At 44.3% G+C, this 24,587-nt stretch overlaps 1 protein-coding gene across 1 annotated transcript; it reads left to right on the plus strand.

Moving 5' to 3' along the window:
- The first annotated feature begins 2,356 nt into the window (after window positions 1-2,356).
- On the plus strand, window positions 2,357-18,923 carry UCHL1 (ubiquitin C-terminal hydrolase L1). Its single transcript, XM_044291869.1, has 9 exons — window positions 2,357-2,477; window positions 2,551-2,562; window positions 5,613-5,741; window positions 6,410-6,560; window positions 7,797-7,882; window positions 14,980-15,027; window positions 15,513-15,582; window positions 17,871-17,929; window positions 18,594-18,923. Exons 1-9 carry the CDS (start codon window positions 2,445-2,447, stop codon window positions 18,678-18,680), a joined length of 675 nt encoding a protein of 224 aa, XP_044147804.1. The 5' UTR covers window positions 2,357-2,444; the 3' UTR covers window positions 18,681-18,923.
- The last annotated feature ends 5,664 nt before the right edge of the window (window positions 18,924-24,587 follow it).

Consider the following 24,587-nt stretch of genomic DNA (forward strand, 5'->3'; position numbering starts at 1 on the left):
TGGAACCATTCATTTCATGGGGACGAAAAAAAAATAAAAAGGAAATGGCTCCGTGTGCATTCCGTTTCCGTATGTCCGCTCGGCATAGGAATAGAACATGTCCTATTCTTGTCTGTTTTACTGACAAATATAGGCATTGTTACAACGAATCCGAAAAAATATGGATGTAACACGTTTGTCATCCGTTTTTTTTATTGGATCCGTGTTTTGCGGACCACAAAATACATACAGTTGTGTGCATGAGCCCTTAAAGGGGATATTCCCATCTTAGACAATATGGGCATATCGCTGTGGCTGGAGGACCCCAGATTTCCTGGGTTCCGCCCACCACCAAGCACTAATCCCTGCCTCTCTCATAGAAGTGAATGGGAGCGTGCCGCGCATGTGCGGCCCATGCTCCCATTCATTTCTATGGGGCAGAAAGCAATAGCCGAGCCAGCGCTCGGCTATTTTCGGCGGCCCCATAGAATGGAATGGAGTGGACCCGCACTTATAAGACAATGGGGGCATATCCTAGCGATATGCCCCCATTGTCTGAGATGAGAAAACCCCTTTAAGCCTCATTCACACATCAGTGTTTTAGCACAGTCCGTGGATTCGCGTTTTAGCACAGATGCATGCTTTATTTTGTCCGTGTTCACGGATCTATCACGCCCATTATAGTCTATGGGTCAGTAAAAACCACGGATGCAATACGGATCATTAGGAAGAGATGCTTTGAAAAAAAAATTCAGCTGGGTAGTGTCAGTGAAACGCGGATGACACACGGACAGCACAAACCGGACACACGGAGCCAACACAGATCCTTCACAGACAGCTTCACGGACGCATCACTGACCACCTGCTCACGGATTTGAGCACGTGCACGGACACGTGCATGAGGCTTTAGTTGTTTTTCTCGGCCTCCGTTCCGTTTTTTTTGCGGATAGGATGGGTACCCATTCATTTCAATGGGTCAGCAAAAAAATGCTGATAGTTCATCCGTTTGTGTTCCACGTCCGTTGTCCGTGTTTCCCATCAGCAAAACAAATAGTGCATGTCCTACTTTTTTCACATTTGCGGACAAGGATACCCATTTATTACAAGGGATCTGTGGGAAAAAACTGTTCCTCCCCAAAAAACGGATGCCGCATCGGTTTTTTTTAGCGGACGCAAAAAACAACTGTTGTGTTCATGAGGCCTGAATCAGATATTTACACTTTGTCCTGTGGATAGGGGAAATGTTCTCAATCCCTTTAACCATGTAACTTCTCACCCTTCCATGCACAATTAGGGATCATGCACACGACTGAGCCGTTTTTTGCGGTCTGCAAAAAACGGATGCCGCCCGTGTGCCTTAACAGGTGGCCCATTATAGAAATGCCGATTTGGACTCATGCACACGAACATTTTTTGCGTTTCGTATTTTGATTCCGTATACGGTCCTATTCATTTCAATGGGCTCGCAAAAGATGCGGGCAGCACTCTGTGTGCTGTCCGCATCCGTTGCTCCGTTCCGTGGCCCCGCAAAAATTATAAGGCATGTCCTATTCTTGTCCGTTTTGTGGAAAAGAATAGGCATTTCTGTAAAGGGGCCTCCTGTTCCGTTCCGCAAATTGCGCAAGGCACACGGGCGGCATCCGTTGTTTGCAGACCGCAAAAAAAAAAAGGCACGTTTGTGTGCATGAGCCCTTCTTGTCCGCAAAACGGACAAGAATAGGACATGCCTCATAATTTTTGCGGGGCCACGGAACGGAGCAATGGATGCGGACAGCACACAGAGTGCTGTCCGCATCTTTTGCGGACCGATTAAAATGGATGGTTCAGTATACGGAACGCAAAAAACGTTTGTGTGTATGAGCCCTTATGTATTAATCTTATGGGGAGGGGGGTCACATACATTTGTAAATGCAGGTTCCTGGGCTGCCATTGGCAAACCCAGGCTGTAGGACACCTACGTTTCTAACCCATGGGATAAAGTAAGCGTCCGAAGTGTTATAATGTCAGTTTATACAATGGCTGGCCTAATAGATGGGGTCCTGAGCAGAGACCCCCTTTAGGGACCTCCATATGCACTATATTACTGCTGTGCGGTATATTGGACTCTGCAGCACTAGGTGAGGCATAGTGTCACCTGACGCCATGAGGGTCACACATCGCATTACAACTATCTATATACCGCGACTTGTTGCGCACTTACAACTGTCACGACTAGTATTCCCGCTACTCACACCCTCTGCCGGGACCAGAGCCCGCTCTAGGAACGTCCGATTCGGTTCTGAGGGGGGGAAACGATCCAGAACCATAAAAAATCCTGGGTACCAGCTGACTCACTCTCCCCCTCTTCTCGCCATTCAGTTGGTACCTGTCCTCCCATATAAAAGCAGCCGGGGCGTGGCCCTTCTCTCAGTCAGCGCTGGAGCATCGTGAGGAGCGGATAGAGAACGTGAGGAGCAGTCTTCGTCATGGCGTTGTCACCTATTGAGATTAACCCTGAGGTAAGTGCCGGTGAGTGTCTTCTGTCGTGTCTGTGGCCGGCTTCTGACTGTCCTTTTCTTTGTGTCTCCGCAGATGCTGAATAAAGTGAGTGAAGCCGAGCATCCTCCTCCGTGCTGCGCCCATCAGTAATGGCTGACCCGGATTAGGGCGCGGTCCATGTGTGGTGGCGGCCCCCTACACGTGCTGCCATGTCATTCCCAGTGTCTGTAGTGTTAATGGAGGGGGGTTGTCGGGTCCATCTGCCCTCCGACATTGGGCACCCTGGATGCTAGATGCTCTTTGTAAGCTTAGGGATGGGTTTACACAGTGCGGTTTTCTTGCAGGATCCCTCTTCACAGTGAGTGGCTGTTGCTGATGGCAGATTTCTAGTCAGAGCCTTATTATATATCGTGTATTGTAAGATCTAGACCAGATTCTAGTTTAGAACTCGCTCCATTGTCTGTGTTTTCAAAATCTCTGCCTGCTGTCACTGAAATGGACTGTTTGTGCTGGCAGATGTTAAAATAAATTTGGCTTGGTCATGTACTTTGGGTGTAACTACAGTGATGGCAGCTGCCCCGGGGGCGGTGTGGGTAAGAGTTCTGCCATATAGCGCCACTATGTGTGGTCATAGATCTGCGTTCTAGACGTAATGGTGTCTCCAGTGAAAAGCTCCTCCTCAGGATGCATGGCTGCAGATTACTGGGGCCCCACCCTTGGCTTTGCTCTGTGGCCCTGTGAAGTGTGGCTGTACTTTTGGTCATGTGATCACAACCAGCAAAATGTGCGCCCCCATCTAGGTCTAGTGATGGTCCTGCAGCTAGTCATCCCTGTTCATACAGGACTCTTAACGGGGTAATCCAGTAGTGGATAACTACCTATTCTTTGGATCGGTGGGGGTCTTGGTCCTGGCACCCCCAATGATCAGCTGTTTCAGGGAACTGCCACGCCTGCAGCTTTCTAAGGACAGCACCACTTCAATGGTGCTGATGCCCTCATGGTCTGAGTTTGCCAGCAGTTGTCGATGCTAAACTGCTGACAGCCATTGGTCATCCACAGGAGGTAACACAGACCTGTGTGATTAAAGATGTGGTCGGCACACTACTTGCAGACTACAAAACCATATTTGTTTTGCGCATGGGGGGCCCAAAACCTGAAGTCCTGCGGGCAGGTTTTACTGATTGTCTTCCACAAACTTGTCTGCTCACCTCCTGCAGATCAGTTGCTATCATTTTCACAGGTTAGCTTAACTGTACAGAGCCCTATTTAATGCTAGCAAGCAGAGATCTTAAAAAACAAGGACTAGTATATGGAAGAGATACAATTCTTCTAGGGAATAAACTTGCTGAACTAGGAATGCTTGGAATGCCCATTAATTGTCAATGGGACAAAACTGAACGAAACGGAGTGCACCAGAATGCATGTGGTGCGGAGCAAGACGGATGTAAGTCAATGGGGACAAATCAATTTTCTCGGACACAATAGAAAACGGATCTGTCCCCCATTGACTTTCATGACAAGCGTCTTGGCTATTTTAGAGAATACAACCGGATCCGTTCATAACGGATGCAGACGGTTGTATTATCCGTGACTGATCCAGCAAAAGCTGGTGTGAAAGTAGCCTTAGTTGTGCCTCATGGTCGCTGGTGAGGGGGTAGACGCCGCCCACAATTTTGGTAATGAACAGTGTACAGGCCTGGCGGTCTGCAGGGAAGCTCACGGGCCAGTCTAAATACAAGTAGTGGGTGATATTTAGCTGTGTAGCTGAGCGTCATAAATGAGGCATGGCTTGTACAGCAGTCTAGGGGTGTTGCAGCCTGATTTGGGGGAAATGTTGAAGGGTGTGACCTTATTGGCATATCTTCCTTAATGGGCACGTAAGACCGAGCTGCAGTTAGCCAAAAGATTTTGCTGCAAAGTCATGTGGCTGATGCGGCTGACCACTACATCACGCATTCACTCTAAGGTTTTCGCACATGACTATTTTGCATTCAGTGTTTTATTTTTTGGGGCTAGCGCACAGACCTTTTTGGTCTGCAAAAAATGGCCATCTGTATGTCTGTTCTGCAGATTATACTGTCTGTATTTTGTGCTAGCCATTCAAGTGCCCTTAGCAAGCAACTAAGGGAGCAGTTCAGACACTTGCAGCATCTGAGGGGTTAAGTTGGCATGATCAGACTACCTCTGTGTTAAAAAATAAATAAAAATATACAGCTCCCAGAACTTAAAGGTTTTCTTCTGAGATTGACACTGATGACCTGTCCTCAAGATAGACCTGCGGTTTGCTGCATTTCCAGGTTATTCGGGTCTCTAGTGACCCAACACCCCAGACCCCCGCTGATCAGCTGTTTGAGAAGGCACCAGCGCTCCTGTGAGCACCGCGGCCTTCTTGCTGGTTTTCCTAGGCCAGTGATGACACATGTCATGTGGCCTAGCTGCAGCTCAAACTACTGAAACTGAATGGGGCTGAGCTGCAGTACCACGCACAGCCACTATACAACGTACGGCACTGTGCTTGGTAAGCTGAGGGAAGGATGCAGCTCTCGCAGGAGCACCAGTGCCTTTTCAAACAGCTGATTGGCAGAGGTCCCGGTTGTTGGACCCCCACCGATCAGATAAAGATTACCTATCCTGAGCATAAATCTTCAGTAGAAGTCTCTGGACTTAAAGGGTTTTCATATTCTCCTGTACATGTCTGGAATGGGCATGATAAACACTTATTTTGGGTGACATTGTCTTTACCGCTTCTGTGGATGGGCAGGCTTACTTTGTGGTTATGCTGTTTCTTGCTTTAGGTAATGTTACTCGTTGCCTTATCTTCATGACTTCTAAGCTGCAGAAATCCGCCTTTCAGATCTGCACCTCGAGGTCTGATGGAGCACTTGGAGCTGTCTTGTCTTGCAGAAGGCATTATTGATCAGCTCTTCCTTAATGGATAGAAACTTCTAGGTCACAATGCAGTGACCCTTCTTGGCAAGGCTGTAATGTCTTCCGGCTACAGATGAGTTTGCAGATTCGTTTTATGGATTTGATTAACCTCTTGCTGGACACATCTCATTCTTATTATTCACAAAGGCCATAGAGTTTACCTTTGGTCATTGGACTTCACAGGTTTCAGCATGTAACGTGCCCTAAAGATGTTCTCTCCTTTCCAGTTGTTGAAGAAATTGGGTGTCTTGCCGAGCTTCAAGTTTGTGGATGTCCTAGGGTTTGAGCAGGATTACCTGAAGTCATTTTCCCATGAGGCCTGTGCGGTGCTGCTGCTCTTCCCACTCACTTCACAGGTAGTGTGACTGCTTCTATACCCTCATGGGTGTATGGCTCTAATCTTAGCACTATATACTTGGTAGTGATGACTAATCAGCTAGTCCTCTAACCGAATGGCTTGGCTTTTAGCCACTGCTTACAGCTAATCTGGCAGTTTTGGGGTGCCTTTACTGAAATTCAGACTGAATCGGTTCTGATATTGAGTTGTGTGTATCACACCTATAATGCTGGTATGTTCCTCCATAACGTGGTCATCGGCTGACGGACACTGTCACTTCTATGCCAGTGGGGTATTGGTCGTGACTCTTAGCCAGGCAGGAGATGCTGTAATTCGCAAGCTGAGACGCACTGCAAATTAGGTTTTGAGGTGCAGTAGGACAAATCGAATCTCAATTCTATTATCTTTAAGGGCTAGTGCGATCACATGACTTCTGGGACCACACCAGTCCTGAGAATAGAGCATGTGGTGCTCCCAGCCACCCTGCTGGCCAAGGAACTGCAACAGTGACCATTCAGGGTTTCTCTGACTGGTCTCTGCTGTACTTCATAGGAATGTGGAGCTTAACTACTATGATGGCAATCCCACCCACTTTAATATTACTGATACATGGGGAGTATTTGATTTTCGGCATTCAGGGTTTGTCCACTATTTGGCGTTGATTCATATGCAGTTTCCTTGTTTTAGCATGCAGAATTCAGGAAGAAGCAAGATGATGAACAGAAGGACAAGGATCCTGATGCCAAAGTATATTTCATGAAACAGACCCTTGAAAACTCTTGTGGAATAGTTGGGCTCATTCATGCTGCAGCTAGTATTAAAGACAAACTGAGTTTTGGTGAGTGGTCGCCAATCCTGTGATTGAAGTGGTGGAATATAGCCTCTGACCTCCTGGGCATTTGCACCGATCCCCCTACCCCTAGAAGCTGTGATGTGTCACGTGGGGCTATATACTGCAAGGGAACCTCATGTGATGGTGGGAGCTTAGATGCTGTATGATGCAGGAAGCCTCAAAGCTCACCTTTTCTAGCCATTTTGCCTTTCCTTTTAAACCTCTGCCACAGGTGCGGTATAACTAGAGGTTTAAGTTAGTCCTTGAGGACTACAGCCAGCATGCTGGAGAAGCAACTTGTAGGAAAAGATTCAGAATAAAGCCTCATTCACAAATCGGTTTTGGTTAGTGATTATGAGCCAAAACCAGGATTGGAGCCTCCAGACATAAGGTCTAAGGGAAAGATCTGCTCCTGTTCTGGGTTTAGAGCCGCACCTGGTTTTGGCTCAAAATCACTGATGAAAATCACTGTAAATGAGGTGTAACTTGTAATTCACATAAGGGTTTTCGAGGACTATCCTCTGGATAGGTCATCAGTATCTGAGAAGACACCAGCGCTCCTGTGAGCACCGCAGCCACCTTCATGCTCACCCAAGCAGTCCTGCACATTGTATAGTGGTTGCGCTTGGTTATCGCACCTCAGCCCCATTCAGTCATGGGGCTGAGCTGATCCAAGGCCATGTGACGAACATGGCTAGGGCGAAAGCTGACAGAAGGCTGTGGCACTGATGTGAACACCACTGCCTTCAGCTGATTGCAGGGGGTCCTGGGTGTCAGACCACCACCGATTAGATACTGATGTCCTAATCGGAGGATAGGTCATCTGTATTAGTCTCAGAAAACCATTTTTAATTTCCTATTCATTCTGGGCTTTGACGTCAAGGAGGAGGTGCTATTGGTGACAGTTGTGTACACAGTCAGAGGGAAGGCTTTTGGTCACTGATAGGACCGCCTCCTGGACTTCAAAGCCCAGAATAAAAGGGAAATGAATGAAATATGATTTAAACTCTTTTCCTATAAAACCATAGATCACTATGCTCAGCTCCTCCTGCTCTAACATGTCTGCATCACCAAACACCATGGTCAGTGTGACAAGTTCCCTTTAAGTGCCTGCTCTCCTTGTCAATCTTGCTGATTTCAGGCCTCCTCTTGATTACCCTAGACTATTGTTTGGCATGGTCCAGAAGAGGTGGTCTCTTAACTTGATGTGTAATAATTTGGTACTGATGGAACTCATTACAGATGCAGATTCTGCTTTGAAGGACTTCCTTGACAAATCAGCAGCTGCCTCTCCTGAAGACCGGGCCAAACTCCTGGAGGAAAATGAGGTATCAACTAGTTCCATCATTGTGTATATTTTGATTAACACTTTAGTGCTGTGACTTAATGGGACTTTGCAGGCTCCTGATGCTGACGACCTATCAGGCTAGGTAATCAATGGACATAAGCAAAGCTGCTTTGTTCAGAACTTTGGATTATTGCTGTACAGTATTAAAATGTATGGTCTCAATACAGTTTTAATGTGAAGTTTTGAACTATTTGACTTCAGATGTATCATCCAAAGCTTAATTCACTCATCCCTATTCATAAATGTCTGACGCCCTGCTCCCCCACAGATCAGCTGTTGCCTACAGTGCAGGAATTGCTGCAGCTTAGCTGTCATTCACTTCAATGGGAGCTGAGCTGCAGTAACCCAGCATGGTCACTACACTTTGGAAGGAGCTGTGCTTCCTTTTCCATTCCCAGTGCTAGTTCTTGCACTGGAGGCTTCATGGAACGGCTGATCAGCAGGGGTGCTGGGTGTGGGACCCTCACCAATCGGGTTAATGACCTATCGCGAGAATAGGTTATCAATATCAGAAGCCTGGAAAACCCCTTTAACTATCGCAGGTAGGATTTGGGGGCACTTGCATCCCATTCTTATCACCGGTGAGTACTAGTTGTTTGGATATACACATCACAATAATTCACAGGTGGTGCAGCTGTTGTGGCAGCTCAGCTGTGTAAGTGCCTTCACACACTGCAGATTTTGCTGTAGACATTTCTACAAGGGAGTCTGTCCAACTCATTTGAATGGGGCAGCAAGAGCGAGTCCCACTCGGGTGAACAAAGCTGATTTTCAGTCACAAATCTGCTTGCAGACTTGCCCCAGAGCCCTCTGCCATTCTGGTGCTGTTACTGTAAGGTTATATGAACATTGCATATTATGCACAGTTTTTCAGAGGAACTACACAGTAACTTCCACTCCAGTATCCTGATATACGTAGGGATGAGCAAATTTCATATTTTGAAGCTTGGGTTGTGGTATAATCTGAATTGTTATGGATTCCGTTACCACAGACATAACGCAATTACATCATGGAATGCTTTCCGTCATATGGCCTGCATGACGGATCTGATCGGTTTCTGTTATGCTAAAATTCACTCATCCTTAGTTATATGGGAGTCTAAATGAACTAGCTGCACACATTCATTGGAATGTCTCTTGTCCAGCAGGGGATTGGATGATGTCACCTGGCATGCTTTGCTGAATGTGTTCTGACTGAACACATCTCAGCCTTTAATAGATAAACTTTCTGACTGGCTAAACTCGCTGGCCGTCTGTCTAGACCTGCAGTAGATTTATCACGGGGGCTCTGGCTGGGTAAGAAGTTTCACTGACTATAGCGACTATTACTTGATGGAGATCTCTAATCTCACTGGTCGCCATATGGGATAAATATTCCTAAATTCTAATAGTACTGTACAGGCATTTCTGGACACAGTGGTGTCCATGATTTAGTGTGTGTTTTTTTTTTTTGTTTTTTTTTTTTTCTCCCTCTGGGGGGGGAGGGGAGTTATTTGGAGTTATTATAATTGTTTTTTTTTTTTTTTTTTTTCATGCTAGGTGACTAACATGCAATCACTAGATTGTATCTTGTATTCTATAATTCATATGTATGCACTATAGAATACAGGATACAGTATAGTCCAATGCTGTTTTGCCACCTGCAGGCCAGGGTTGGAATATACTAGTAATCAACCTTTAAGCCTAGTACAGGCTGCCTTCCCCAATTTCAGCCAGGGAAGGCAGCCCAGGTCAGGAAGTGTGGCTCCTAATTTTAGTGCTCCCAGAAGCAGTGGTTGTTTGACTATGGCATCTGAAGGGTAAACAGCTGCAATCATTACTGCCAATCAGACATTACCCCCATGACTGTGTAAAACATAAGAAACCTGCTGGTTATGGAGGGCCTGATCTTTAAAGATCAGGCTGCCACAGAACATGTATGATGGAGGTCTGGAAGGCATTAACCACTTCAACCCCCCCCCAGCTGAAACACCCTTAATGACCAGGCCACTTTTTACACTTCGGCACTACACTACTTTCACCGTTTATTGCTCGGTCATGCAACTTGCCACCCAAATGAATTTTACCTCCTTTTTTCTTCTCACTAATAGGGCTTTCATTTGGTATTTCATTGCTGCTGACATTTTACTTTTTTGTTATTAATTGAAATGTAAAAATACCATTTTTCACTTTCAGTTGTAAATTTTTTATTTTTTTCAAAACTACATCCATATATATTCTCTAAATGTATTGTTCTACATGTGTTTGATTAAAAAAAAATGGTTTGGGTAAAACTTATAGCGTTTACAAACTATGGTACAAAAATGTGAATTTCTGCTTTTTGAAGCAGCTCTGACTTTCTGAACACCTGTCATGTTTCCTGAGGTTCTACAATGCCCAGACAGTAGAAACACCCCACAAATAACCCCATTTCGGAAAGTAGACACCCTAAGGCAGTGATGGCAAACCTTTAACAGACCAAGTGCCAAAACTGCAACCCAAAATCCACCTATTTATTGCAAAGTGCCAAAACGGCAATTTAACCGGAATACTACATTGGCACTGCGCCACCAATGAAGCTTAATCTCTAATTTATTCATATACAGGAGGCGGGAGCTGGCTGCAGGATCACATAGCTGGCTCCCGACCTCTATGAGCTGTAGCTGCGATCCGCGGCACCTGAGGAGTTAACTACCGCAGATCGCAGCTAACGCTCATAGAGGTCGGGAGCCGGCAATGGGATTCTGCAGCTCCCGCCTCCTGTATATGAATAAATGAGAGATTAAGCTTCATTGGTGGCGCAGTGGCCATAGCTCCTCCCCCTCATCTTGTCCCCTGTCCTCTTATTGGCAGCAGCAGCACAGGGGGAGGAGACACTGCTCCTTCTCCCCTGTGCTGCTGCTGAGGGAACACGGAGAGCGCTGACAGCAGCGCGATCTGTGTTCCCAGTACGCTATCGGAATATCGGCAAAATAAATGCAGATACCGATAGCGTTCAAAATCATGAATATCGGCCGATAATATCGGTAAATCCGATAATCGGTCGATCCCTAGCCCTAAGGTATTCACTGATGGGCATAGTGAGTTCATAGAACTTATTTTTTTGTCACAAGTCAGCGGAAATTCTCATATTCCACTAACTTGTGACAAAAAAGAAAAACTTCCATGAACTCACTATGCCCATCACGAAATACCTTGGGGTGTCTTCTTTGCAAAATGGGGTCACTTGTGGGGTAGTTATACTGCCCTGGCATTCTAGGGGCCCTAATGTGTGGTAAGTAGTTTGAAATCAAAATGTGTAAAAAAAAAATGACTTGTGAAATCCTAAAGGTGCTCCTTGGAATGTGGGCCCCTTTGCCCACCTAGGCTGCAAAAAAGTGTCACATCTGGTATCGCCGTACTCAGGAGAAGTTGGGGAATGTGTTTTGGTGGGGTGTCATTTTACATATACCCATGCTGGGTGAGAGAAATATCTTGGCAAGACAACTTTTCCCTATTTTTTATTTTTTATACAAAGTTGGCATTTGACCAAGATATTTCTCACCCAGCATGGGTATATGTAAAATGACACCCCAAAACACATTGCCCAACTTCTCCTGAGTACGGCGATACCACATGTGACACCTTTTTGCAGCCTAGGTGGGCAAAGGGGCCCAAATTCCTTTTTAGGAGGGCATTTTTAGACATTTGGATACTTCTCACGCTTTCGGGCCCCTAAAATGCAAGGGCAGTATAAATACCCCACATGTGACCCCATTTTGGAAAGACACCAAGGTATTCAATGAGGGGCATTGCGAGTTCATAATTATTTTTATTTTTTTGTATTTTCTAAGTCTCCCTTTCCGCTAACTTGGGACAAAAATTTCAATCTTTCATGGACTCAATAAGCCCCCTCACGGAATACCTTGGGGTGTCTTTCTGAAATGGGGTCACATGTGGGGTATTTATACTGCCCTGGCATTTTAGGGGCCCTAAAGCGTGAGAAGTCTGGAATATAAATGTCTAAAAGAAAATGTTATGCATTTGGATTCCGTGAGGGGTATGGTGAGTTCATGTGAGATTTTATTTTTTGACACAAGTTAGTGGAATATGAGACACCCCCCCCCCCCCCCTTACAATTTCTGCTAACTTGAGCCAAAAAAATTCTGAATGGAGCCTTACAGGGGGGTGATCAATGACAGGTGATCAGGGAGTTTATATGGGGTGATCACCCCCTGTAAGGCTCCATTCAGAGGTCCATATGTGTTTTTCGGATCTGCAAAACGCATACGGATGTCTGTAAGGCTCCATTCAGGGGGGTGATTACCCATATAGACTCCCTGATCACCCCCCTATAGGGATCCATTCAGACGTCTATGTTCTTTACGGATCCACGTATACATAGATCGGTTCCGCAAAACACATACGCACCTCTGAATGGAGCCTTACAGGGGAGTGATCAATGACATTGATCACCCCCCTGTAAGGCTCCATTCAGACATCCGTATGCATTTTGCGGATCCGATCCATGGGTCTGTAAAAATCATATGGACGTCTGAATGGAGCCTTACAGGGGGGTGATCAGGGAGTCTATATGGGGTGATCAGGGGTTAATTGGGAGGGGGGGTGTAGTGGTGGTTGGTGCTGCCTGTGTCCTCTGGTCAATCCAAGCAAAAGGGACCACCAGAGGACCAGGTAGCAGGTATATTAGATGCTGTTATCAAAGCAGCATCTAATATACCTGTTGGGGGGGTTAAAAAAAAAATCGCATCTCCAGCCTGCCAGCGAACGATCGCCGCTGGCAGGCTGGAGATCCACTCGCTTACCTTCCGATCCTGTGAACGCACGCGCCTGTGTGCGCGTTCACAGGAAATCTTGCGAGATGATGCATATATGCGTGACTGCGCAGAGCTGCCGCCTCGAACGCGATCCTGTGTGAGGCGGTTAAAGTCAAACTTGCTTATGAATAGTGAAGGTAAAATCCATATACATCCCAAATGTTTGACATTAGAGATGAGCACATTGCATGTTAAGAAATTCATTCATGTTTCATTTGGTGGTAAAAGCAGAATTGCGTTATGGATTCTGTTACCACAGACCATAACTGAATGCCTTTAGAGGCATTCCGTCATAGAAGTCTATGGGCTGCCAAACGGATCCATCCTGTTTCCGTTATGCAGGAGAGGACTCCCCTCTAAAGGTATTCAGTCATAGAATTGCGTTATGGTCCGTGGTAACAGAATCCATAACGTAATTCTGCTTTTACCACCAAATGTAGCGTGAATGAATTTGGAAATAGGAAATTCACTCATCTCTCTCACAAATCCAGAGTATATTACAGAAATGGTACATCAGTCTGCTCAGCTCTTTCTGCAGTCACAGCATCCAGGCAGCATGGGGTGTTGGAGAAGGGGTCAGAATGTGGAATATATCCTTAAATGTTGAATAATAAACTAGCAGAAATTACTCAAGACATTATAAACAGATAACAGAACAAACATGACTTGGGCTGGCTGTACACACTAGATGCTTATCTTGATTAGTCATGTTCAGACAGATTCTAGTCTACTGCTAATGAGCTTTCATAGAAGATCTCATTAGTAGTGATGAGTGAACTTCATGTTTTGAAGTTTGTGTTTTCTGGCAACTCCATTATGGATTCTGTTACCACTGAGGGCTCCTGCATAACCGAAACCAGACAGATCCATTATGCGGCCCGTAGAATTCTATTATGACAGCTTCTAAAGGCTTCCATGGTTCACATTCCATAATGGCCCATGTTAACGGCATTGCCAGAATACCCGAACGCTAACTTCAAAACATGAAGTTTGCTCATCGCTACTCATTAGCAGTTATCTGGTGCTGTAAAGGTGCAATCGATGAACAAGGGGAAACACTGGGTAATATGCTCCTTTTGTAAATGGCCTCTGCTGCCTTAGCCATCGCTCCTCCCCATACTGTGGAGGAGATTGCTGTGTGTAAATGCAGCGCTCTCCTGCACTGACAAGCGCACGCTTGCCAGGAAGGAATGCTTCCTTGACAATCGCCTGCGAAATTGCTCAGTCTAAAGGGGCCTTAACGTCTCCTGTTGAGCAGATGTAGCAAAACGAGTACAAAAGACTGATAGAAAGAGAACTGAATTGTCCATGACATCCAGTCAGACTCCACCTGATTGCATCTGATGAGAAGCATCTCCCCCTATTAGAATAAGGCTGGGTTCACTTTTTTTTTCTCTTCTGGTCCATCAGACCAAATCTAAATTTAGCCTGGAAAATAAGTGTCCTGAGGATCCATTGTGCTGATGACATCTGTTTTAGCCATTTTCCATCTAAAATTAATCTTGGATGGAAATGGTAAGTTATTGTGACTTTGGCTAAAACAATTATTTATATATATATATATATATATATATATATATCTAAAAATTTTTTTTTTTTTTTTAGTCTGTTTACTGGCTTTTTTTTTCCCCATTCTTATAATGTGACTTTATCCCTTATCAGCCGACCTGAATGTATTGTTGTGGATGTTGGAATAAGGGTGTATGATATGCATAAGCATTAAAGGGGTTCTCTCCTCAGGCTTTGGCATATTGCCAGGCTATGCCTTCAATGTCAGATAAGTGTGGGTCTCACACCCAGACTTCTCTAGAACAGGGCCCCCATAGTGAACAAGAGCGCAGCACATGTGCATAGCTGTCCTCATTCACTGCTGTGGTAGCTCTGAATATAGCCAAACTATTGCTTTATGTCCATCAGCCCTATAGTGGTGGCTGCACTTGTGCAGTGTTCTCTTCATTCATTTCTGTGGGATTTCTGAAAATAGCTGAGCATGCTCACTTGGCTATTTTTGCAACTTGCATAGAAGTGAATAGAAGGTGGCCAAGTAAGCACAGAGCACTCTTGTTTACTCTTGAGGGCAAGGGGGGCCTTCTGGAGATGGGGGCAGGTCCCACACCTATCTGAAATTGGCATATCCTAGTGATTTTTGCATGTCAAAAATTTAGAATTGGCAGTTGGGCAAGGCAATTGTCACAATAGTTGCTAGCAATAATTGTCCTTTTCTCAGCAATGATGGGACCACATAACTGGTATGTTCACCCATGTACTTTCTGCCCTCCAGGCCCTGCTGTCGGCACATAACTCCATTGCAGCTGAAGGACACTGCAGGGTAAGTGTTCAGATACTCTGGTTAAAATATGAAAACTGTGCAGAAAATTCAGAACTATAAGGGAATTTTGTTTGGCTTGATGTCCTTTCTGCTGTAGCAACTGGGTATCAACAATCTGTTTATCTTATAAATGCTAACACAGAAGCATGACCTCCTTACAGAAAGGGGTTCTCTGGAGACAACTGCATTCAGAATATATATCTGTATGCGGCACCATTCATTTTGTTGGCTCCGCAAAAAACAGGTTACTCCGTGTGCATTCTGTTTCCGTATGTCCGCTCCGCAAAAGTCCATAATGCGGACAAGGATAGTACTGTTCCATAAAGAGCCAGCTGTTCCCTTCCACAAAATACCAAATGCACATGGACTTTTTATTTTTTTTTTGCATATGGCAAAATACATAGTCGTGTGCATGAGCCCTTAAGCTGTTGCAGACGGTGTCTAGGTTTTAGGTTGCAAGTGAAGTTTGAATTTTTATTTTTCAGCCTAATGAAGATGGAGTCCATTTCCACTTCATAGTGTTCACAGCAGTTAATGGGCATCTCTATGAGCTTGGTAAGGATGGCTTTGATTTCAATACTTCATGTATGCTTTACCGTAATGCAAACTGCTTCCGCTTTCATTAAGTGAGAGATTTCCCATCAACAATAAAGCTGGACATGCACATTATTATTCTGTAGAATAGGTTGTTTGCTTCAGATGTTGCAGACCTGCTCGTGGCTTGGCTCCACTAGATGGACAACTGTCTGCACACCGCACCAAGGAGGGACATGCCTCCCTGCAGACCTCAGTGCTGCCCCCCATTAAAGACAGAGGTAGACACCACCCAGCTGCTGCCAATTTCCACGATGTTAATGGGGCCTTAATCTTGTGTGGCCACAAGATGACAGATTGTTAGCAAATCTAAAAGTTTGTCTGAATTGGCCAATGGTCTGCAGATAAATCTTGTCTGGCCAGCTTAACATCCTGATTGCACCCTGAAATTCTAGTGGTGTCCTCCTTGCACCCTGCTTTGTGTACAGCATGGCTCAGTACTTGATCCATTTATCTACACCTAAAGTTTTGCCAGAACATGCCAGAACTAGGGGGTTGTTTATCAAACTGGTGTAAATTAGAACTGGCTTAGTTGCCCACTCATTTTGGACAGCTCCTTTGGAAAATGAAAGGAGGAATCTGGTTGCTATTGGCAACTAAGCCAGTTTGGTAGTAAAAACCTAGAGTATCATTTATTTGTTGACTACATCTCTACTCAGAACCTAATTACTGTCATGTCCCAGTCATCTGAATGGTCCTTCCACTGTCTATATTGGACACTATCCATATCCATCATAAAGGGATATTTTTAACTGTTCATAGAAAACTGTTCACTTAAGAATTTTTTTTTATTTCAGAAGTACCATACCATTGAAAAATAAATGCAAAATGTCTGAGGGGTTCAGTTACCCACCTCTCTGAACTGACAGTTCAAACATTCATAGCTAATTTCTCAACAAACTGATAAGAATATGGCTTAAGCTACTTTCACACTGGCTTTCCGTTTGAGATCCGTTCAGGGCTCTCACAAATGGTCCAAAACAGATCAGTTTTGCCCTAATGCATTCTGAATGGAAAAGGATCCGCTCAGAATACATCAGTTTGCCTCTGATCAGTCTCCATTCCGCTTTGGAGGCGGACACCAACGTTGCTTAGTGTTTTGGTGTCCGTCTGACGAAACTGAGCCAAACGGATCCGTTGTGACACACAATGTACATAGTCAATGGGGACGGATCCGTTTTCTGACAATCTGGAACGATAGAAAACAGATCCGTTTCAATGGTGTTCAAGACATCTGTCTTGGCAATGTTAAAGATATTACAAATGGATCGGTTCTGATCAGATGCAGATGGTTGTATTATCTGAACAGATCCATCTGTGCAGATCCATGACTGATCCGCACCAATTGCAAGTGTGAAAGTGGCCTCAAATAGGTGTTAGAGATGACTGGAGATGATGGCTATTGATCAAGCAGTTCTGGCTGACTCAGTGAGGCAGAACCTGCTAGTCTGAAAATGTGTTCAATTTTTAATAAAAGGAAATTGCTAACACCTTTTTTCAATTGGTAGAATGCAATAAAAAATTGCTCCCCAAGGGGTCCATAGCCTTTAAAAGGTTGTGGCGTGTTAATCCACTATCCACAGGAAGGGGGTAACTAGGTGACTGCTTGGCCTTTGACCACTAGCACCCCCACTGATCACGACAACAGGGTCCTGTTCCTCTGTTCAGTTGTACATGCCCCTGCTGCTCTATTGGGACGGCTGTACTCGGCTATCTCTGGCACTCCCATGGAAAATGGAGTGGCAGAGTGCATCCATGTATTTCTTCTCCATCAGAACAGAGGAATGGGACACCCATTCTCATGATCAATGGAGGTCCCCCATAGATCAACTAGGATCACAGGATAGGGAGTCACTTAAACTTGGCTCAACCCCTGTAATAGATTCCACGCCACATACTTCAGCGCTGTCTCCCATTGAAGACAGTGTGAACTCGCCAGTGCCCACATCCTGTCTACAACTCTAAGCACCTCTTTGCACTGTCCAAGGCTTCTCTTGTGCTTCCCCTTGCTTCTGACATTCTCTACCTCATTCCATCCAGCATTCTCATATCTGCTGTGACAATAACCCACAACAGGTATTCTAACAGCATTACAACCTGCCATGTCTGCAGCTACTTGCTCATCTCCCTGACCTCCAGGTTTATGCTCCATCCCTCAGAGCAAAAGCTCATCTGTATCCCGTAGGAACCCTGCCCACTTCATAAACATTAATGCAATGTGGATTTATTTAACTCTATTTTAATTGTAGATGGGTTAACTGCAAAGCCTATTGACCATGGTTCTACTTCTGAAGGTGCTTTACTGGAGGTAAGGGTTGGTGTTAACCAGCAGAATCATCCAACCTTGAAGATAACCCAAACATGGTGGGATGTAGTGATTGGTTGATAGAGAGATGACCAGATCACCAAGTGGCTCCTGTAGTATGTCGCTGTAGCCTAGCCAGAAGACCAGATTGGTTATGGGGACAGGGGAGGAAGTTCTATGATCTGAAATACAATATTTGTGTAAAGATGTGGGCTGGTAAACTAAGTCGGTGTCAGAATTGTATTGGACTTTCATCTATGGCTAAGCTTGGGGAGGGGGCAGGAGAGAATCTGTTCTGACCTAATCTTCTAGAACTATAAAATATTACACTTTCTGAAAGTGTACACTTTATACTCATGGGGGTCACTTTGTAAAAAAAAAACTACCACTTGCATCTGTCATGTAATTCACCAGAACTAGTTTGATCCATATGTCGGACAACATTTGAGTGATCTGATTAGAGGGTGATATAACTGTTCATATTCTGACCCCTTTGGTAAATGTATAAAAGCATCACACAGATACCTGTCCAGCCCACTAAATTTGGTTTAAAAGCTTGTGATTATACATGGATTTCAGCTAACAGCAAGTACTAAAGTTGATCCGTTATATCTCTTCTACTTGAGTCAGTGACCTTTTTTTTTTTTTTTTTTTTTTTTTCTTTCAGGATTCTGGCAAGATCTGCAAGCAGTTCACAGAGCGGGGACAAGGCGATGTCCGTTTTTCATCTGTGGCTCTTGTCAAGGCTGCATAACATGTTTCCATTGTAGGTCACTGTAGTTTGGTTATCACCGGTTACTGCCTTGTTTTACCTGTTAAGTGAGTTAGACCTAATGCTCCAGCAAGCTAGGATGAAAGTGCTTCTCAACACATGCTTTTGGCTCTGTAGGTACTTCTTGCTGTGATTTTGTGCTTTACAAAGTCTCACCACCTTGCAAACATAGAGCACTTAGTGCAACACAAGTTGAATTAAAATGTTTGTTTTGGAGAACAAAAAGTGTCAAGTCTCAGTCCTGATCCAGTGAGCGTAAGCTGATAATGTCATGATCTGTGGGGTATGAAAACTGCCATTGGATGGTTCACTTACCATTAAAGCTGTCTTATATAAAAGTTAAACCAAACATGCCATCAAATCCCAGAAGGTTCTTCCTTGGTACATGGAACTGTAGCAATGTGGACATTTCTAAAAATCATCCAAATGTGCACACTTGCCATGGTAGATACAGACAGATACATTTTTTTTTTTTTTTTTTTTGCCTTGTGTGGTTGTACTAGATCTTTATACTAGTGACATAAGATACTGATCAACTATGCAGGAGGTTGTTGGTGGGGGTCTGACAGCTGGGACCCCTGCCAATTAGTTGTTTGAGAAGTCACCAGAGCTCCTGTGAGAGCCACTGCCTTCTCGGCTTACTAAGCACAGCGCTGCACAGTGGCTGTGCTTGGTATTGCACTCAGCCCCATTCACTTCTATAGGGCTGAGCTGCACTGAGGCCATGTGACTGATAATTGAGACATGGCCTAGGAAAAGCTGGAGAAGGCTGTTTCTCACAGGAGCATCAGTGCTTTCTCAAACAGGATCAGTGGGGGTCCCTTGTCTTGAACCCCCATAATATACTGATGACCTAGCCAGAGGATAGGTCGTCAGTATTAGTCTCAGGATCCCCTTCTATAAGATTTCATTATGCAGCAGAGAATCTTGCAGACACCCAAGGGGGATGATGCTAATGTTCCTTATTACTTGCAAAATTGAGTTGTGTATAGAATAGGCAGTTCTGCTCTAGTGATGCCAGAGATCACATGGTCACTGTGTTAATGGTCTAATGCTGGAGCTGGCAACCTCCACCTGTTGGGAAACTACAACTCCAAGCATGTTCTTCTCACTCCTATGGGATTTCCAAGAACAAGCAAGTGTGCATACTGGGAATCTGCTTCACCACAACTGGAGTGCTAGAGGTTCCTGATTCCAGGTCTAGTAATGGTGGCTAGGCCTAACTAGACCAATCCTGTTCACCAGGTGCAGGTGAAATGGGCATTGTAGAAATGTCGGAATACTGCTCAACCTTCTGAAGGCTAGTTTCAAATCGGTTTGCCTGATCTGCAGAGAAACAGCCTGCTGGAGATCAGCATCTGGCATGGCCAGATATTGGCTTTCAGTATCGCACCCTATTGCCTATAAGGCCATCTGTACATGTGGAGGATGAAAGGGGGAAAAAAAACCTACGACTGCACATATGATGAGATGACCCTCCTCTCACCAGGTAGGGACCGGAAGCAAATAAATAAGCTTTCTCCAGCTCTGCCTCAGTCTTCCTGTCCCTTCCAGGTGGGGAGGAAGTTAGCAGCACATCAGTGAATGCTTGTAGTCTCTAGATCTGTATGTGGGCTATGCAGGCCTGGGAAGAAAAAATGTTTTTAAATGCCCATCATGCTGAATAAGTAACAGCAGTTGCTGTACTACTTTCCAAGTGGCCTGTTTCTCCTTGGCACAGGAGAAAGACTGAGGCATGGTGACTGGACACTAATGGAAGACCTCTGGTCTTTAGAAAATCACTGCTGCCCTGATAAGTTCAGCTCTGGTGGGAGGAGAAAACACTTTGGGTTAACTATGGCCCCTTGAGTATTCAGGGAGATAATGTTAGAGGTAGTGGCCTGCCTAAGAAGAGGAAATATTTTGACTGTTAGTGGTAAACAGTTTCATTAGAGAATTCAATCCTCCAGACAGGTCAACTTTTTTTTCGTCTGGGTTGGGTTATAAACTGGTAAAAATCCATCCCAGAAGCTTTTATTTTTTTCTTCTCTGCGGTCCTGTTTGATTCGGTCAGACAAAAGTTTGCTTCTAGTGGGGGGAGAAGAAGAAAATACTGTCTTAATGAAATTCAGGAATATGCCTTTTTGTTTCATCTGCCAGGCAATGGCACTTCTCGGGTCTTTAACAGCCTGTATCCCAGCAGTGGGTTGGGCTCAGTCTTGTTCCAGAACACTTCAGAAAGCAATCCTAGATTCCTGGAGGAAGACTTGGGTATCTCTGGATGATTGCTTTGTATCTCTCAATCTGTCTTTGGCCTGGTGGGGGAATCTACAAAAAGGGTTCCTTGGTAGTACAACCTATTAAAACCGTAACAGATGCAAGTCAGTGGGCCCAAATGTCTCTAAGGGGAATGGTCTCAGGAACAGTCTGAAATGTCCTCCAACCTCTGATAATTTCTGGATGGCCCTTTCAGTCCTGTGCAGAGATTTTGGGATCAGATGTCCAGATAAGATCTGACAATGTGACAGTAGTATCTTATATAAATCATTATGGAGAGGATGAGGAGTTATTCTATGCAACCGGTGCCAGTCAGGGTTTTTGGTTGGGAAGAAAGTAATCTGCGCTCCCTGTCAGCAGCCCACATAAAAGGCGAATTAAATAAGAGCAGATTTTCTAAGCCGAGTAAAACTGGACTCCAAGTAATGGTCCTTGGATCAACAGGTGTTTTTTTTTTTTTGCAGAGTGTACACAGATGGGGAAATCAGCAAGTAGACCTGTTTGTCTCAAGTCCAATGCAAAAGTAAAAAAAAAATGGGGGAATAGGAGTGGATGCATTGTCAGAAATGGAACTATCATCTAAGTCAGGGATGCAAAGGCGTACAGTGTTGCCATCTATCGGTGTAAAACTGATAGTATTCTACTTTGCGATGCAAGAGCATTGCAAAGTATAGTACAGCCAATAAGCCCCACTGTATTGTCAAGATCCAAGTGAGGGATGATAAAGTGTGAATTATTTTTTTTTTAAAGTAAATTAAAAATAAAATAAATTGCCTTTCCCCCACATCTGCTCATTTATAAGAGATTAAAAAAATAAAATAAACTACACATAATTGGTATCGCTGCATCCATAATGACCTGATCTATAAAATGATCACGGTACCAATCCTGCTAAAAATAAGCCCTCATACAACTATGTTGACGGCAAAAAGTTATGGGTTTTAGATTTTGGTGATGCAATATAAAAAAAAAACTTAATAGTGATTTTATGATTTCAAAAGTGGTAGAAAATAAAAATACAATTTTGGTGTCGCCATAATGTATCATCCCACAGAATAAAATTATATCAAATGTAACACGTGGAAAAAATCCCATAAACACTGACAGAAATGCAATTTTTGCCCGCTTTACCTCCTAATAAAAAAAAAAAAGCCATATAGACCCCCCAAATTGTACCAATAAGGCTTCGTTCACATCACCGTTCAGCCTTTCCGTTCTCCTGCTCCGTTTAGGGGTAGGAGAACGGAAAGGACGGATAAGCACATAACTGACACCAAACTGAGTCAAACGGAGCCTGAGGACAAAAGCGGAGACAAAAGTTGTGCATGCAGGACTTTTGTCTCCGCTTAAAAATCATCTTCTGAGCGGAAACATAACGGACCCCATTATAGTCTATGGGGTCCTAAGGGCTCAGTTTGGTGTCAGTTATGTGGTTATCCGTCCTTTCAGTTCTCCTGCCCCTAAACAGAGCAGGAGAACGGAAAGGCTGAACGGTGATGTGAACGAAGCCTTAAAATTAGTCCGTCCTGCAAAAAAACAAGCTCTCGCCCAGCTATATTGATGGAAAAATCAAAATGTTATGGGTCTTCAATTTGGTGATGCAAAAAAAAAAAGTTTAAAGTGATTTTATGATATAAAAGTGGTAGAACATGAATAAAACAATATACATTTGGTATCGCCAGAACCATATCAAGGATACCACATAGAGAACCCCATAAACCCTGGCTGAATTGCAATATTAACCACTTCACCTAATAAAAAAATGTAAAGCAATCAAAAAATCATATGTACCCAAAAATGGTACCATTAAAAATTAAAGCTCACCCTGAAAGAAAGGAGCTCCCGCACTGCTCAGTCAACAAAAAATAAAGTTATGACCCTTAAAATTTATTTCAGCAAATTACACGTTAGAAAATGCAGATGCTGCTTCTTTCCTTTTTGAATTCTGCTGATATAGCAGTTTATGATCACATATGGGGTGTTGTATTCAGGAGAAAATGGCTAACAAATTATGGGGTGCATTTTCTCCTGTTATCCTTTGTTAAAGTGAAAAATTTGGGCTTTTTGGCGAATTCTAGGAAAAATATAATTTTTCATTTTCACAGCCATATCTTACTAAATATTATGAAACGCTTCTGAGGTAAAAGGGGTCAGTAAACCACTCTGAGTTATTTGAGGGGTGTAGTTGCCAAAATGTAATCAATTTAGGATGGCTTCTATTGTAGGGGTGCCCTAGTGTATCTTCAAATATGACACGACACTCAAAAGCTATTCCAGCAAATCTGCTCTCCAAAAACCATATTGTTGCTCCTTTCCTTCTGAACCCTCCCATACAGCTTTTTACAAACCTAAATGGGGTGTTTTCCCTTCCCTCACGACAACACCACAGAGAGAGGGGATCCGTCCCCAGGGACAGAAAACCTGCAAAATAAAAAGGTGGAGCCTCTCTCCAACCTCATTGGTCTCCCGCTAGTTTCCGTTATAGCCCGTTACCTCCCGTTAGTTTCCATTATCTTCCTTTACCTCCGTTACTTCCCGTTATTTTCCGTTATATCCCGTTAGTTTCCGTTATCTTCCTTTACCTCCGTTAGTTTCCGTTACCTCCCGTTAGTTTCCGTTACCTCCCGTTAGTTTCCGCTACCTCCCGTTATCTTCCGTTACTTCCGGTTAGTTTCTGTTATCTTCCATTAGTTTCCGTTATATATCCCGTTAGTTTCCGTTGCCTCCAGTTACTTTCCGTTATCTTCCTTTACCTCTGTTATCTTCCGTTACCTCCGTTAGTTTCCGTTATATCCCGTTAGTTTCCGTTACCTCCTGTTAGTTTCCGTTATCCTCCGTTAGTTTCCGTTACCTCCCGTTAGTTTCCGTTATCTTCGTTTACCTCCGTTATCTTCCGTTAGTTTCCGTTATATCCCGTTGGTTTCCGTTACCTCCCGTTGGTTTCCGTTATCTTCCTTTACCTCCGTTATCTTCCGTTAGTTTCCGTTATATCCCGTTAGTTTCCGTTATCTTCCTTTACCTCCGTTAGTTTCCGTTACCTCCCGTTAGTTTCCGTTACCTCCCGTTAGTTTCCGCTACCTCCCGTTATCTTCCGTTACTTCCGGTTAGTTTCTGTTATCTTCCATTAGTTTCCGTTATATATCCCGTTAGTTTCCGTTGCCTCCAGTTACTTTCCGTTATCTTCCTTTACCTCTGTTATCTTCCGTTACCTCCGTTAGTTTCCGTTATATCCCGTTAGTTTCCGTTACCTCCTGTTAGTTTCCGTTATCCTCCGTTAGTTTCCGTTACCTCCCGTTAGTTTCCGTTATCTTCGTTTACCTCCGTTATCTTCCGTTAGTTTCCGTTATATCCCGTTGGTTTCCGTTACCTCCCGTTGGTTTCCGTTATCTTCCTTTACCTCCGTTATCTTCCGTTAGTTTCCGTTATATCCCGTTACCTCCCGTTACTTTCTGTAACGGACCGTTTCTGCAGACAAGGGGTTAAAATCCGTTTAGGCGATATGCCCCTTTTCTGAGAGACAGGCACAGCTACTGCAGAACACCAACCTCCCGAACTGGATACAAAATAGCACTCCAAACTGGAACCTCGCGAATAGCTGCCGGCAGACGAACAGGAAAAGCATACAGTCCGCTT

This window comes from Bufo gargarizans, chromosome 1 (assembly GCF_014858855.1).
Source record: "Bufo gargarizans isolate SCDJY-AF-19 chromosome 1, ASM1485885v1, whole genome shotgun sequence".
Classification (NCBI taxonomy): Eukaryota; Metazoa; Chordata; class Amphibia; order Anura; family Bufonidae; genus Bufo; species Bufo gargarizans.

Excerpts from the sequence above, each read along its gene's own strand:
- UCHL1 (XM_044291869.1), top strand. The coding sequence starts at position 2,445 with ATGGCGTTGTCACCTATTGAGATTAACCCTGAG. Across the intron at positions 6,561-7,796 it reads TAAAGACAAACTGAGTTTTG|ATGCAGATTCTGCTTTGAAG; the intron begins GTGAGTGGTCGC and ends AACTCATTACAG. Across the intron at positions 17,930-18,593 it reads CTGAAGGTGCTTTACTGGAG|GATTCTGGCAAGATCTGCAA; the intron begins GTAAGGGTTGGT and ends TTTTTCTTTCAG.